Raw genomic sequence first — 17,887 nt, 5'->3', positions numbered from 1 at the left:
AATAAACACCTACGTCTACACCAAGTTTGAACATTCTAACTCAATTAGAAAGAGAGTTATTGTGTCCCAGACAGACGGCAGACGGACGGACGGACGGACAGACAGACGAACCCATTTTAATAGTCCCCTGCTTTTTTCGAAAGGCGGGGGACAATAATTTGGAATGCGTACTGTACAAGGTTTTACTGAAATCGATTCATGACTCATTTTAGTGTAGGGTATTTACTATGCTTTGGTGACTTGGGCAATAACGACTCTAAATGTCTAAGTTTCCTCTTCTTTAAAATTAGATTAGTTGAATAATCCTAATATGCCTGAAAATAAAAATCTCAAGATCTCTGATCTGTTTTGTGACCGACTGACAGACAGGGGTGACAAGAATACACTCCCACATAACATGTGGGTGTATATAAATACAGCATTTGTATTCAATATAGATATTTTGACAAAAGGATAAAATATAAACTTGTTGGGTTTTCATGAGATACATTTAAATATAAAGAAGTTTACCTTGTTTTTGAAATGGCGATACAGCATATGAACATCTACCTATATCAGCTCGTTCATATTGTTTAGGTTTATCTAAGGCTATTAAACTGCAACATAAAACATTATAAATGAATGGTGATTTACTCAAGAGTTTATTAATTACCTATTCAATAAGCTTATAGAATCATTAATTACTTGCACATTTATCATTTTATAAAGTAATCAAATTATTTCTCACTCTGATAAACCACAGGTGTACGGGCCCGACGAATGTTAAGGTAGACAGCAGGCCTGAAATGCTGGAAAAATTCCTGTCTACAAACAGCAGCGCCGGTCACCAGTGAGTGCCAAAAGCGCTTCACTTACTGTACAGGGGCCTCCCTCAGAAAATTTGGAAAATTAAACAATCAAAAACACGTTTTCCTGCTATTCCACACTGAGACAACACCCACTTGGAAGTGGTCTAATATTCTCGATTTTGGAGGAGAATGACATGAATGAAATGATGAAAAAAATCTTGTTTCGATTTCACAGGTATATAGGGCCTCTGAGAAAATTTAACTGTCGCAACTGCGTTTTTCTGCTATTCCAGCCCTTGAGTTAAGCCACTTCAAAGTGGTCCAATGTTTTTGCAACCGAAATCCCACTCTATGCTGACCTGAATTCAAATCAACCAATCAGACTGTTGCAGTTGCAATCACAAATAATAATCAATGTCCGAAAAATGTTGCACAATTCAGAGTGGCTTCAGACAAAATGTTTTAACCCATAGTCAATTCAGTACAAATATGTGGTATTCAATTAAAGAAAAGTAAAATTAGTGTTTTGTTAGATTTCGGGCACTTTATTTTGCCAACTAGACGGGAAAATATTGGTTTTTAAAAGACATATACTATTTTTTTTTTTTTTTTGCACTCTACCCGTCAGATGGGGGGCAGCTGCCCCCTGCCCCCTGGCACGTAAGCCTATGTGCTTAACCAGTCAATTAGAGAAATATTAATTTACCCTCCATTAATGATGATATTACTAAGACAACCATCTAACTTCTGTGTAGTTGGTACATTACTACCTACAGTAAAACCTCTCTGTGTACCACCTAGATATAAGGAACCATCAGCACCTATAACTATTGCAGTAGCACCACTAGGTAGCCGTCTTTCCATATGTTTCTCATCATTTACCATCAACGCAACCCTGTTTAATAGTTAACCCATAAAAAATTAATACAGTGAATGAAAAATTAATCCAAGTAAGAAACAGTGAGGATACTGTCCCCCACCTCAATCCCATAATAAATAGATGACATTCATTAATTTCTTGCTCATTTCTGTTTTGTAAAGTATTGAGCAGTCAAATTGCTTACTAGTCTGCGTTACCTAAGCAAAAATCGCTCATTATAGTCACTCAATTAGAATCAAAGTTACCGTGATCCAAAGCATGCACAAATTAAATTGCTTATCTCTGCTTCACCTGAACCCAGTCAAGTCTTTCACCGAATGAACATCTACATCAAGTTGGAACATTAAACCTCAATTAGGCGAGTTATCATGTTCCAAAATGTGTGAACAACAGTTAGACGAATTAATTTTAATAGTTCCCCCGCTCTCTTCGAAAATAGCTGAGGGAGACAAATAATGTGTTGATATGGACTTGTTCTGTAAAATAACAAAATACAGTGTGGACTGTGGAGTTGTTACAGTTGGTAATACCCTCAAAACCAAAATTATAAAAGTAATTTCAATGTCGCTCAGTGACTAACATTTCTCTACATTACACCTTACTTTTGTGCTACATTAAATTTGCCTTGCAGCATCCTACAAGTAACTAAAGCTGTGTAGACTGGAATACGGGGATGAAGTCTCTTATTCGAGGACACAATGATTCAACTATTCAATGTGGTTGATAACAATATTGATGCCGGTCTTCTTTGTGAAAGTTACAAGAAACCGCACAGTCTTTATTTTAGTAAAGATAGAAATATGAATAATACAGTGATTATTGAAGACTGGTGAAATTTAATTTGATTTTATAGTTCAAGATGCTCTTGGTTTAGTAAATCATTTCTCTTTCAGAATAAGTTTTTACAAAGATGAACAACAATACAGGACATAATCTTACCTTCTACCGGACTTGATAATACCAATATTATGTAGAAAACCATCATTAAAACTATAATTACTGACTAAAGATACACCAACAGAATCTACAGTAAACTGGGCAATAATAATACCATTCTTTACAGACAGGGAATAATAATTCTAAATTAAATAAATAAATAATATCTAATATTAGAGAGTAATAATCAGATCTTAACTTTAGCCTCTAGCTAGAGCTTCCACAAGGTTTTTCAATGTGATCAAGGGAGATGACTTTGGCAGTAATTATTGGAAATCATTGAAAATCAATAGGTTTCTTCATATTATGACCGTAAGGTGTAAACACTTTGTATTGGTACGAAACTGGAATTGTAACCACATTTTACCCTTGTTTCTGATATGTCATTTAAATAAAGGATGAGACATCCAAAATTATTAATAATGATATTCGTATTCACAGTTCGAAGGCCTGAACTGTCATTATTACTTCACATGATATGAGTGGCATTTTCCACATTGCTTATGACATTATGCATAGTCACACCAAGATATAGCTATCCAAGGAAAGCATTAATTACCATTGGTCTGCATATTATATACTCTTCAAAAAAAAGTAGGGGATATTGAAATGCAAATACCTATGCAGGTTGTGATATGATAAATAGTCATGGACACTTGACATGCTTTGAGAGTATGTTCACAGATGAAGAACTTATCGCCCCAACAGGACCACTGAGCTGCACATGCATCACGCAATAGCGCCGTATACATGGGAGGGGGTTCATTGTCAAATTTGACACTTCAAGGAAGGCTTGATGAAAACTGCCACATGCTGGTTTATCCTATCCATGTTTGCTTTCCTATCAGTTCTTGCATAAGATTTACTGTTTAGCGTAACTTTGCTTTAGTGTGTTACGTTTAATTTGCAATGAGACGTCTTCAACATGCTATCATCTTCAATAGAAGGCTTGATCTCGCTTTAACTATGTACATCTTATAAAGGCCTTCAAGTAATACCCTGCATATTGCGGCACTAATTTTGATTGGGTACAAGCCCAGCTTGTGAGCCTATCAGATTCCTCGATCATCGCGAATACCAAGTCTCACAGGGCCCCCACAATGGTTAATCCGGCGCTGGTAGGTACTATTATTTTGATAATTCGAATTACTATTCTTTGACGTTTTTACTCACTCAGATTTATTGTGTTCAGTATCTGTATTAATAAATGACAGATATTTGCAGAAAGACTAAATATTAATATTAAATTTGGTATAATCAGATAGTAAATACTTACTAATTGAGGTATATCGGTTGATAAAAGTAATAATGCATCAGGTTTCTTTGTAACAAATGAAACAGATATATCAGTATCACCACTAATTAAACTTTGTCCTTCATACATAGAATAACCATCTCCATAGAAACCTATAGTTCTTACTCCCTACAAAATATAGCATGTTCCAGTAACAGAGCAATGCCTTCTGAAATGTCTGCTTTACATGTATAAAAGGTGCAAAAACAGAAGGGGGGGTCATATTGGCTAACTGGGTAAGACGCTGGCTACTAGCTTGGAGGTCGGGTGTTCTATCCCTGCTATGGCCAAGAAATTTCATGCAGATTTTCTGATGTGGTTGACCCTTGTCAGTAATGCAGGACGGAAGGCAGGACAAGGACAGCTGTCTAGTCGTTCGGATGGGATGAGTGCACGTAAAAGATCCCATGACAGTTTGAATTTGGTAAAAGAGTAGGCCGTAGTGCCGCCGTCTGGGCAAAGATTCCTCATAGCACACTGTATGGCGTATGGCTGTCTTCATTAGCCCAGTTCGGAGCAGAATAGTAGGACGTTAAATCCCATTTCATTTCATTTCATGCAAAAACTAAACGTTTTGACGTCCTACTTTTCTGCACTGACTGGGCTTATGAAGATGGGACCATGAAATAAATGGTACTTATTTACTATGAAATAACTGATAGTTATTCTACAGACAATGAATCAGGAATTTAGAAATGAAATATACTCTTCCAAAAAAGTAGGGGATATTGAAATGCAAATACCTATGCAGGTTGCGATATGATAAATAGTCATGAACATTTGACATGCTTTGAGAGTATGTTCACAGATGAAGAACTTATCGCCCCAACAGAACCACTGAGCTGCACATACGACACGCAATTGCACTATACACGTGGGAGGAGTTCATTGTCAAATTTGACACTTCAAGGAAGGGTTGATGAAAACTACCGGGTGCTGGTTTATCTATCCATGTTTGCTTTCCTATCAGTTCTTGCATAAGATTTACTGTTTAGCGTATCTTTGCTTTAGTGTGTTATGTTTAATTTGATCGGGAGACATGTTCGCCAATGTCAGCGTCAACCGACAACACTGCAAGAATCGGCCATGGCACTGCAAGAGGAGTGGGTCAGATTGCCCCAAATCGTGATTTGACGGTTGATTAGGAGCATGCCACGACGAATTGCTGAATGTCTGAGGATTGGTGGAGCAATTACTCATTATTAAGACAAAAATCAAAAACGTCCATTTTCACTTTTGAAGGTGTATCTCTTTGCGAGTGAAACGGGGCCGTCAGATAAGCCGCCCATATGAACTGTTTATGTTCATGTGTAGGCAAATGGCCTGTTATTAACATACACTGGCTACCTCTAATAAAAACAGCAGTGCATTTCCGCAGTTTTGTATTGTTTCTGAATATCCGCTACTTATTTTGAAGAGTATATATACTATTCAAAAAAAGTAGGGGATATTTGATTTTGGGGGCATAATACTAAAATATGCAAATGACTACGAAAAAAGTCACTATAGAACCTAACAGAAGAAACATTTCCAGTTACATGTGACGCCCAAACGCACCAATAGCTACCGCATGGAATGCAGGTGATGCTTGGGATCATCATGGGGGTCCAACCCAAGATTTGCACGACTCTGACTTTGAATGTTACAGTCATTGTGGCATTGAATTCCAGGGTGGAAACATCAGTTTAATTGTTTTAGTGACCAGAAAACAAATTTTGATATGCGTCGGCTTACCCAAAATGAAAGGTTACGTGCCCTTGGCATGCTACAGATCGGCACAACACAGGCGGTTGTGGCGCGGACGATGAATGTTTCTCAGCCTGTCATAAGCAGGCTATGGTCCAGATACCGTGATACACAATCTGTACAGGACAGACCACGCCCAGGATCGATTTATCCGTACCTTGGCCTTGAGAAATCGTGTCATCACAGCAAATCAGATCAGCGCTCGTCTTCAAACAGACACTGGTGTGAGAGTGAGTGGCCAGACGATTCGGAATCGACTGCATAGGGGTCACCTTCGCGCCCGACGTCCTCGCGTGATCCCTTGTTTGAGAGATCATCACATTCAAGCAAGACGTCGTTGGTGTAGGGATCGTCAACACTGGGATAATCGACGCTGGAGCAATGTGATGTTTTCAGATGAGTCAAGGTTCACTGTTGATTTTTTGGACAGACGTAGGAGGGTGTGGCGTCGTCGAAACGAGCGCTTCCAAGACGTTAACGTCATCAGACATGATCGATTTGGGGGTGGTTCTGTTATGGTGTGGGGAGGCATCACTGTTGCTGGAAGAACGGCTTTACATGTTGTTGCAGGGCGTGTTACAGGCCAGTACTACCGGGACAACATCTTGGCAGTCCATGTTGTGCCGTTCGCACGACGTCATGGCCGCCGTTTCATCTTCCAGGATGACAACGCAAGATGTCACAGGGCCATGATCGTTACAGGTTACCTCCAACAACAGAACATCACCACAATACCTTGGCCAGCACTGAGTCCCGACCTCTCCCCCATCGAGCATGTCTGGGACATGCTTGGACAGAGGTTACGTCAACGTCAACAACGTCCTGCCAATGTCCAAGAACTTGCTGCTGCATTGCAACAGGAATGGGACAATCTGGACCAAAATGACCTTAGACGTCTCATTAGGAGTATGCCACGTCGGATCAATGCTTGTTTGGCAAACAGAGGAGGATTTACCCGTTACTGACTTGGTTGTGATGCTGTGGTAACTTTGCTGTTTGACCCCGGGTATCATTTTACCCTTATAATGGTCAGTCTGTGCCTTACTTAGTCTAACGATCATTTGGAATAAATCGATGAATGTGAACTTCATTTCATTTTGTCATTTGTTTCTTCGTCAGTTTCATTAGGTGACTTTAATAACACTTAAAAATCAAATATCCCCTACTTTTTTTGAATAGTATAAATATACTTACTGCATCTTTACAGCCAGCTGTCATACCAACATAATCACCAGTAAATAAATTCTGTACATCTGCACTAATTGCACCAACAGACACATCTTTCATACAACCTAATAAATTAGTATTCTCTATGGGTGATCTATAAATACAAAAAAACAGATAATATATTTCGGAAGATAGTCCAGGCATTTCTGTATTTCTGATAACAGCTACCAAATTTACCTTTAAAAACTTTCTAGATGCCTCTCTTCAAATGTCACACTCAATATTAAACATTGTGTTTGTGACATCACTGGCAGAACCAAAACTAGCTATTGTCAATTGGAAAGACAAGAAACACGACTAACGTTTATTTTCAACATAAGGTCATTCCATGTCAAGTGGGCCAGGGGTGGGAAATCAACCCCCTCGAAAACATCTGGAAAAATATATGTTATTGTACATGCAAAAACTAGAAACTGTGCAAAATTTGTGGTCTGTAGCATTTGAGTTTCATGAGTTACCGATAAGTTTTCGAAACAAAATATGTATCAATAATTTATTTGAGTTTCAGATATCTTATTGCCGTCGCCCCTGTGTGTGTGTGATGGTGTAGGTGTGTGTGTGGGTGTGTGTGGGTGTGGGTGAGGGTGGGTGTGGGTGAGGGTGGGTGTCGCCTACAGGCCACAATTCTTAAGTGATCATCTTGAAACTTTACATACTTATTACTTATATCCTAAGGATGATCCCTATTGTTGTTGGTGCATGCCCGACCCCCAGGGGCAGAGCCACGCCCATTTCTTGTATTTGTTTGTTTGTCGTCTACAGACCGCATTTCTTAACGTATCATCTTGAAACTTTGCATATTTATTCTTTGTACCCTAAGGGACATCCCTATCGTTTGGGGTGCGTGGCTCTGCCCCGGGTGTTGGGTATTTTCTTTTTGTGTGTCTGTGTGTCGCCTACAGGCCACAATCCTTAATCGATCGTCTTGAAAAATTTTCATATGAGTTCCTTATACCCTAAGGATGACGCGGGGGGTTGGGTATTTTCTTTTTGTGTGTCTGTGTGTCGCCTACAGGCCACAATTCTTAATCGATCTTCTTGAAAAATTTTCATATGAATTCTTTATACCCTAAGGATGATCCCTATTGTTTTTGGTGCATGCCTGACCCCCAGGGGCAGAGCCATGCCCATTTCTTGTATTTATTTGTTTGTCATCTACAGACCGCATTTCTTAATGTATCACCTTGAAACTTTACATACTTATTCTTTCTATCCTAAGGAACATCCCTATAGTTGTGGTGAATACCCAACCCCCAGTGGCAGACCTACGCCCATTTTCTTTTTGTGTGTCTGTGTGTCACTTGCAGCCCGCAACGCTTAATCGATCGTCTTGAAAACTTTTTAATACTTATACCCTAAGGCCTACAGGCCATGATTCTTAGTGGATCGTCTATCAACTTCAGATATGTATTCTTTATAGCCTAAGGACGATAACTGCATGTCCCGACCCCCAGGGGCAGAGCCACGCCCAATTTTTGTGTTTATCGTTTACAGTCTGCAATTCTGAATGGATCAACTTGGTACTTGGCATTTGTATTCCTTATAGCCTAAGGGCATCAACTATTGATATTGGTGAAAGCCCCGACTCCCTGGGGTAGAGCCATGCCCAATTTTTGCCTTTGTCGCCCAAAGGCCACAATTCTGAATGGATTATCTTGGAACTTGGTATACTTATTCCTTATACCCTAAGGACGGAAACTATTGATGTTGGTGCACTTTGCATATTCATTCCTTATACCGTAAAGACAGCAACTATTTATTTTGGTGCATGCCCCAACCCCCTGGGGCAGTGTCACACCCACTTTTTTGTTAATAAGTATTTCTACATTTATATTTGACATCCAGGCGTGTTTTAACGAATTGGAGGTACAATATCTTTTATAAACATGCAAAATTAACTTATATATTCACACATTAGGCTGAAAATCAGTGTCTTTGCACTTAAAGCAGGATTATGTTCATGGATAAGCTCTGATGATACATAGTAACCTGCCGCAAACTTTCCTAAAGATAGATAACTATGATTTAAACAGCAAGACATCCTCTTTCCCATTCCAGCAATTTTGACCTATCGGTTACTGGGTTATGGTCTCTTGAACAATAGCTTATCCATAAAGATAGGTTGCCAGGCAACTAAACATACGCCCACAGCAGCTAAATCTTCTGGGCAGTCAACAAGTGTTGTCGCATTTTTTTACTTTTTTGGGTAATGAAACATTTATAATACACTAAAATCGGATTAAGAGTAACAACTCATGAAGTAATTATCAGAAAACCATTAGAATTTATTTGGTTTTTATAAAGTTCTGCCCCATGCTAACATGTAGTATACGAAACTATTAATATCATGGATTTAGCTGTTCAAGTCATAAAAATTCATCTCATGGCCTTAAACACTGTGTATAAATTTAAAGTCAATCAGATATTAACTTTAGCCTCTAGAGCTTCCACAAGATTTTTCAAAGTGATCAAGGGCCATAACTCTGAGAGTAATTATCGGAAAGGCTGAAAATCAATAGGCTTCTTTGTCTCATGGCCTTAAACACTGTATATAATCACTGTATACAATGTGGGCGTATAAAAATGCTCAAGGCGCTTGGAGATGGTATGAAGCGTATCAATGTTACAATGTTCAGTTATAGTACGAGTTGAAAAGAAATGTTTTCAGTTTTGACTTAAAAGTTCTGAGATTATCACATCGCCTTAAATCAATATCAATTGCAGCATGGGAAAATGTCCTGTACCCGAAGGTCTTCATATTGACACATTTTAAACACCGTACATAGTAACTTATATTCAATGCGCAATTTGACAGGGAGTCAGTGCAATTCTTTCAGAACAGGTGTGATATGGTTGAATTTTGGAGACAATGATATAATTCTGGCTGCTGTGTTTTGGATACATTGTAGCTTGTTCAATAGATTTTGTGGAATACCCCACAGCAAACCATTGTAATAATCCAGTCTGGAAAGGACAAAGGCACGAACTAACGTATGAGCGACTTCATGACTTAACAGGTGTCAAACTTGACGTATAGCACGAAGTTGGAAATAGCAAATTTTGCATAGATGGTTAACTTGTTTTCCCATCGACAGATCACTATCCAGGAACACTCCAAGGTTTTTGGCGGAATAGAAGAAAGCTGTATCTGAGTCTCCAATCGTTATGGATTGTTCATGTATGTCTGACCGATGATGTTAGGTGCCTATTAAAACCGCCTCAGTTTTGTCATCATTAAGTTTCAGCATATTAGTGGTCATCCATGACTTTATCGATTTGGTACATGCAGTTATTTTTTAGAATTACTGCAAAGATGCTGATGGCTTGAAACTTCCATTTATCTGAGTGTAATCTGCATATGCGCGATGATCTAGTGAATGACGGTCAATGACGTTAGATACAGATACAGTATAGACCACAAACAACACAGGGCCCAAAACAGAGTCTTGTGGCACACCATGTTTTAACAGTACTGGTGGTGACACTATTTTGCCTATTAACACTTTCTGCGATCGATTTTGTAAACAGGATTTTAGCCAACTCAATGCAGCGTCTGTGATACCAAACTGACTGGAGAGACGGTCCACCAATATATTGTGATTTATAGTATCAATGTTGCTGATAGGTCGAGCAAAACCAAGGCGGCACATCTTCCATTATCCACCGCTACCCGAAGATCATTTGCTACTCTTATTAAGGTGGTCTCTGTAGAATGATTTTGCCTATAGGCTGATTGAAATTTGTCTAACAGTCCACTTGTGGTTAAGTGATTAATTAGTCGCTTATTTACGGCTTTCTCAATTATTTTGCAGATGAAAGGAAGGTTCGAGACTGATCGATAATTCTTCAAAGTGTTAGGATCGAGGTTATCTTTCTTCAATAAGGGGCGTACGTACTACAGCTGTCTTGTAAGTGTCAGGAAATGTAGAGGTTTCGAGGCTAAGATTGACTATTGGGGAGATCACAGGAAGTAGAATATCAATATGTTGAATAACAACACTCGTTGGCACAGGTCCAAGAGACACGTCGTAGGTTTGGATGACAGAACTATTTTCCTGATTTCATCATTCGTGAGAGGTTCAAGTTGAAAAAGCAGTTGCCCATCAAAGGACGGTTGATTATAAGACTCACAATCCTCATTATTATAACCTGACTGTGTTGCTAGCAAGCCAGAATGTATTTTTTGTATCTTCTCATCATCTTGTCCTTTTGGTACAATGGGAACTTTTGTTTTTCCAAGACGTGAGTTGATGAAAGTGTACGTCTTTCGTGAATCATAATTGGATAGCTCAAGTTGTTCCAAATAATATGCGCGTTTAGCATCAGATATGGCAATGACTGTTTCGGTGCGTTTTTCGCAATAGATCTGTCTGTGAATCTCAAGGCCTGATTTCTGCCATGTTCGCTCAGCTTTATGACGTACTAGTTTTTGACATATGAAGGTCTTCATTAAACCATGCAGTTTTTGGCCTAACAGTGACAATTTTTGTTGTAGATGGTGCATGCTTGTCTAGTAGGCCAGTTAGTGTATCATGATATAATTTGGCAAGGTCATTTGTGTTATACCGTCTATACACCTTGATTAACTACTTAATCTGCCATGATTGACCGACTTAATCCTTTATCGGACAATTCATCAATCTAAACTTAAACAGAAGTCATTGTTTACCCTTTGTCAAACTATTCATCAATCCAATAAGAGTGATTATAATTTTAATCTAAGTGTTTACGTCGTGGTTTCTCCACTGTCGGACATTTTAATCACAGCATGTACCCAACCGACAGCATGTATAAACTAGTTATAGATGTCACATATCGTAAGATTATATAACACCCCAAATCAATGGGCAGTCAATTTATCCGCAATATCTGTTAGTCCTATAAGAGTCCATATAGAAATTCTAATCCACAGTGGCACTTTCACGAGAACTCGATTGCCACACAAAAATTGCTTACCATATAAGACATTGTTTTTGAAGCTATGTGCTATGAGTCACGTACGTCATACGCTGAAGTTAGCTATGCCTTTTTACAAGTGATTTAACTATCAATGTAATTTTAAAATACCAACTTTCTGAAAATTGACCCACTTTACATGGAATGACCCCATAGAAAATAAACAATTTTGACAAAATGACCATTTTTCAGCCATAATTAAAAGATCTGGTAGTATTGATGGCATCATTCAGTCATTCTTTAATTTAACATTTGAACAGGATAATCTAGAATTTTTCGCAAATTTATTCAAATAGCTTTCATCATTATCTATTACAAGTTCTGAAAGTGCATGCATTTAAAATGCAGTCAGTTGGAAGAGACCTGTCTGAATCTTGATACATAAAACTGTAGTTACTTCCCTTTGCTAATGTCAACATCACCCGAACACTGTTGATCTTAAAAAAGAATGTTCTTATTCAACAGTTATTAGTATCAAGACAGGAATAATTTATTTGATATCACTAAACTTACATTTTCTGAAATTTAGATATATCTAAACTTTTAGGAATGCCTCCAAAAAACATTGGACTATCTTTTAAGTCCAATCCAGTTTTACCAGGTGTAGAAGAAATAAATATTCGTTCATTATCTACTGTCAACAAAGCTAAAATTAAATCAAACATTCAGTTGTAAGTTCATAAAAATTTTGTCTGAAGGGCATAAATAACAAATAAACTATTAAAACATGTTAATGTATCCATATATTATCCTGCTTGTTTCTGAAAAATCTGTGATGACAAAAAGTAGAAAAAAAACAAAAGATAACAATAATAATAATCATCACTTTATTTCAAAAGGGTAGAAGGATCGAGTGCCAAAAATATCTGACGCATGGATGATGTTTTGCTGTATATGCTGGACATGTCCTACGCAAGCTGGCAAATGTCCAACCGGGTTAAGACATCAAGATATGGTGAAACATTATTTAAAATTCCAAAAAATATTTTATTGTACTGGTAACTATTATTAATCTTGATTGTCATTGATAATAGTTGGGATTGATTATGTAATTAAGTGATCAATCCTTTCATGGCGTTAAACATCTACCTTAATTAATTAACTACTTAAACTGCCTTGATTGACTTTCTTAATTATGTGGTTTCCTTTATATCATAATCATGAAAACAATTTGTCGATGAGATGGCAAAAATAGTCAAAGTTTAGTCTATAAACCTTTAATATTACTCACATGCATTTCAAGCAGCTAGGCTACGCTTTCATTCTATCGAATTCCGAAAACACATAATTTTTTAATAATATTACTGCCTTAAATGTGAATACCGTACAGGAATTAAATATATCCACATGTTGCTCAAATTTCATTCATGATCAAATCCCGAAGTGGATAATTGAGAGTATGTTTTTTATCGTACCGATTTTAGTAATGATGATCGAGGCTAGGCTGAAAATTCAATTGCTAAATTCTCGCTTCAGAGTGGATCAATTTTTATGGAATTTTCAGCAAATTCCCTTTACATTATCTAGTTTTTAACTATTATAGTGAAGACTGCCAGCTCTTTATCTAATCTCCAATAATGTATCTTTAATAAGTAATACACACAACAACACACAGAAAAGGTCAATAATTTCCATCAATAAAAAAAATTCTGCGAATGATATCGCTAGAAAGTTTGTAAATGTGACTTACCATTTAATTTATTTCTATCTACATTGACTTTAACCCATTTATTGGTATTATAAGTTTTGTTTGTTTTATTTCTTCCTATACTGATTCCTCCCATATAGTACTGTAAGACAACTTTACCACCAACTAATTCTATAGACATAAAATCACCCTGGTAATATAAAATACATAATCATTAAAACATTCATCAAATGGTCACAAATCTCTAGACAGTATAGAAATTGTTAGATTGGGAGATCATACTAGAGGATAAACATGAAGCACCAGTATATACATAGATTATACCACAGTGTCAGAAACAAAGATGGCATTGACATTACTGTAATCAATTCTTTTTAGCACAGACCTGCCGTTTATAGCATAAACCAATAAAACTGTATGTGTAAAATAATAAATTTATTAGGAGTAATATTGGGCAAATTACAATTCAGGCAATTAATTTCAAAGAAAATTCATTAGTACATGGTTCAGCGTGCAGGCTAGACCAGTGGCTGCCAGACAGGATATGCCCACATTTTGCAAGGGATGAAGCTAAAAAATAAAAAAAAAGGCGATTTTCCATACTATCAGGGGCCATAATCCAGGAAGTTATGATCTGAAATGCGCGTATATCGAAATGAACTGAGATATTTGGGATATAAAGATATATTTTAAGTTTTATCAAACTCTGATAAAAATTGTGACTTCGTGCACAAGCTAAAAACATGATTTTTCATACAATCATGGGACATAATCCAGGAAGTTATGGCCCAATATGTGCAAATATCTACAGGAACCTAGGTCTTTAGATTATAATCATACATTTCAAGTTTCATCAAAATCAGAAAAAAATTGTGACTTCTATAGGGTCCACAACCTTGGTATTGCATACTTTTACACTATTTGCGTACAAAGAGCAGCCATTTTGTCCGGCAGTTTAGGTCCAATTTTCACACAATTTGAATTCAACCATTATCAGGGTGTAACGGTGATATATTCACACATTTTTTTTAAATCAGATAAAAATTGTGACCTCTAGAGGAACAACTAGCTAAAAACCTTGTCATACGATATGTTTACACTATTTGTGTACGAGGGGTGGCCATTTTGTCCGGCAGTTTTGGTCTGATTTTCATGAAATACGAACTCAATCAACATTATTGTGTAACAGTGATATATTCGAACGTTTCTTTTTTTTTTAAATCAGATAATAATTGTGACCTCTAGAGGGACCACAAGCTAAACACGCTATTTTTCGTACAATCAGAGGCCATAATTCAGGAAGGAAGTTATTCGCGAATATCGAGAGGGACCAAGATCTTTGGGTTACAAACATGTATTTCAAGTTTCATCAAAATCAAATGAAAATTGTGACCTCTAGACTAGTGTCCACAAGCTAAAAACGTGATTTTTCGTACAATCAGGGGTCATAATCCATGAAGTTAAGGTCCGATACATGCCAATATCAAAAGGAACCAAGATCTTTTGGAGATAGACCTATATTTCAAGTTTCGTCAAAATCGGATAAAAATTGTGACCTGTAGAAAACGTGAAAACTACAATTTCAATCTCATCATTCAAATTTCAAATTAGAAAAGCATACGGTAAACCTAAATACAACGATTTTTTCAATTTTGGTGACCGGTCGTTTCAGATTATTTATTCTAAATTACGCAACTCTAAATCTGACCTAAATCTTCATAAATCCCTCATGCATATATCTGACGATCCATCCTGTTTATGCGGAAACAGATGTGAATCTAGCGAACATTATTTCTTTCATTGCCGCCTTTTTATAGACCAACGCAAACTCACTATCGATACATTGGACGACAATTACAAGAATGTTAATTCACTTTTGTTTGGGATTGACAGTCTTTCAAACAAGCCAACAGTGAGGCTGATGTCCCCCGCCAAAATCAATCCCCAAATAAATAGATGACACATATTAATTAATTGCACATCTATTTTTTTCAAAAGTATCAAGCAATCAAACTGATTATCAACTATACACTAAGTTTCATCACTCTCTATCAGATAGAATCAAAGTTATCTTGTCCCAAAGCATCGACCAATGTTAATCATTGAACTCAGTCAAGACGAACATCTACATCAAGTTTAAACATTCTACTTCAATTAGAAGCAGAGTTGTTATGTTCCAAAGTCTTAACGAATCAAAATGCTTATTGCTCCTTAGCCTAAGCAGACAATTCTCATCATCAAACTTAGTCAAGGTATTGATGTAATGAAACTATACACCAAGTTTCATCACTCTCACTTAATTAGAACTAAAGTTATCGTGTCCCAAAGCATCAACCAATCAAATGACTTATCTCTACTTACCATAAGCAGAAAATGCTCATCTTCACACTCTATCAAGGCCTCCAACCAGTGTTCGACACAAACGTCGATCCGTAGGCCCGAGGCCGACTGATTTATCGGAGGACTCCTGCTTGCCTATTTCACTCGGGTCCGCCGGGCCTTCGCCTTCTTTCTTATCTCGCATAATTAGTGTCCACATACCACAATTCGGGAAATGCTAGAACTGTCATCGAAACGCAACCTCTGAGTCTCCGATAGTTGACGGTTATTGTTTACTTGTCATCGACATGACAGTAGCTGCTGTTTTTCCAAACATTGACTGGCGTAACCAGCCTTTGATTTGTAACTGGTTTTTTTGTCGGCTTTAGCCGCTTGAACTTTAAACAAACCGATTGGTAAAAACAATGAATCGGCCACTATGGTATCATAAATCAATCTACTTTCCGCTAAATTTAACGAGTTAATTATTTCTTTTTGATTAAGTAGTCAATCAACTTGCTTGTTGGCTACAATAACAGTCATACCTCTCGGTATGGATTGCGAATCTCGCTCGGGAATCGCGCTTCTTCGACGCTCCGTATAGATTCCAGGAACCGGTAAAGGGCAATAACTGCCCAATAACGCCCCAGTAACACCCAATAACTCCAAAATAACAACCAATAACTACAAAATGTTGACTTTGGAAACACAAAATAACAATTTAGTTGAATTTAAGAAGCATCGCTGCTTTGTGTCCAAATCGGAGTTTCACGCTCACTCGCCTGAAGGGAGATAACTCGTATATGTGATTTTTGTTGACAAGAAATTAATAACACCCAATAACTGCCCAATAACACCCAATAACTGCCCAATAACACCAAATTGTTGACTTTGGAAATACAAAATAACAATTCAGTTAAATTTAAAAGCCTCGCGGATCATGTTTGAAAGAAACTTGCGATATTCAAAGCTTATATTGTGAAGTATGTCAACATTGGTGCCATTCAGATTGTGAGAAAATAGATACTGCTCAGTTGAATTTTTTTCAATGTTCAAGTGAAGACTGCATATGTAGGCCTTGCAGATCCAACTATGCTGGTTTTGATATTCAAATCGGAGTTTCACGCTCACTCGCATGAAGGGAGATAACTTGTGTATGTGATTCCCCGGTTATACCTGACAAGAAGTAGTGTCGTCTGTCCAGAATCGTTGGTTCTCTCTGGGTCATCACACTGGTAAAGACACCCCCCCCCCCCCCCACACACACATTATTATCTTTATAATATTTTCATATGAAACATTTTTAAATATGTGTATGTTTTTTTTATAAAACATTGTTTTGTAAAGGAATTAAAATTAAACGCCAAGTATCTCGTTACCTCGTCAGGTAGTGCCTTTGTGCGTAGAATGTTTGGCAGTTAATTAGAATTTCTTTACAGACTAATTATTTTATTATCTTTATAATATTTTCATATGAAACATTTTTGAATATGTGTATGTTTTAAAAAAATATTGGTTTGTAAAGGAATTAAAATTAACAGCCAAGTATCTCGTTATCTCGTCAGGTAGCGCCTTTGTGCGTAGAATGTTTGGCAGTTAATTAGAATTTCTTTACAGACTAATCTTTATGTCGTCGGGTAGCGCATTTTTGTGCTAAATTATTGGAAGTTAATTTGAATTTCATGAAAAACTATAGCGGGGACATTTGTAATAACGTTTTGTTATCGCAACCGCCTGACAATACCCATGGAGGGGTTGAAATAGTTATTCCATATTTGACGCCCATGTATAATTAACACGAATTGCAACAAAAGCATACATTAATTTCTTGTAAACAAAAATCACATACACAAGTTATCTCCCTTCAGGCGAGTGAGCGTAAAACTCTGATTTGGGCTCAACGTTGCGAGGCTTTTAAATTCAACTAAATTGTTATTTTGTATTTCCAAAGTCAACAATTTGGTGTTATAGGCAGTTATTGGGTGTTATTGGGCAGTTATTGGGTGTTATTAATTTCTTGTCAACAAAAATCACATATACGAGTTATCTCCCTTCAGGCGAGTGAGCGTGAAACTCCGCGATTTGGACACAAA

The 17,887-nt window shown here is 37.2% G+C and overlaps 1 protein-coding gene across 2 annotated transcripts in view; it reads right to left on the bottom strand.

The window, feature by feature from the left end:
• Positions 1–17,887, bottom strand: part of LOC126818819 (laminin subunit alpha-1) — a 295,094-nt gene that overhangs the window by 35,138 nt on the left and 242,069 nt on the right. For both annotated transcript variants that reach the window (XM_050546415.2, XM_056100691.1), the window contains 7 exons: positions 13,518–13,665; positions 12,341–12,473; positions 6,839–6,965; positions 3,881–4,027; positions 2,608–2,747; positions 1,495–1,683; positions 511–596 (listed from right to left, as the gene is read on the bottom strand). In XM_050546415.2, the coding sequence (XP_050402372.1) occupies positions 511–596; positions 1,495–1,683; positions 2,608–2,747; positions 3,881–4,027; positions 6,839–6,965; positions 12,341–12,473; positions 13,518–13,665 (970 nt within the window). The remainder of the gene's footprint in view (positions 1–510; positions 597–1,494; positions 1,684–2,607; positions 2,748–3,880; positions 4,028–6,838; positions 6,966–12,340; positions 12,474–13,517; positions 13,666–17,887) is intronic.

Source organism: Patella vulgata, chromosome 4 (assembly GCF_932274485.2).
Source record: "Patella vulgata chromosome 4, xgPatVulg1.2, whole genome shotgun sequence".
Taxonomy (NCBI): Eukaryota; Metazoa; Mollusca; class Gastropoda; family Patellidae; genus Patella; species Patella vulgata.
Note: the sequence above shows the minus strand (reverse complement) of the source record. Positions and strands in the feature narration are given on the sequence as shown.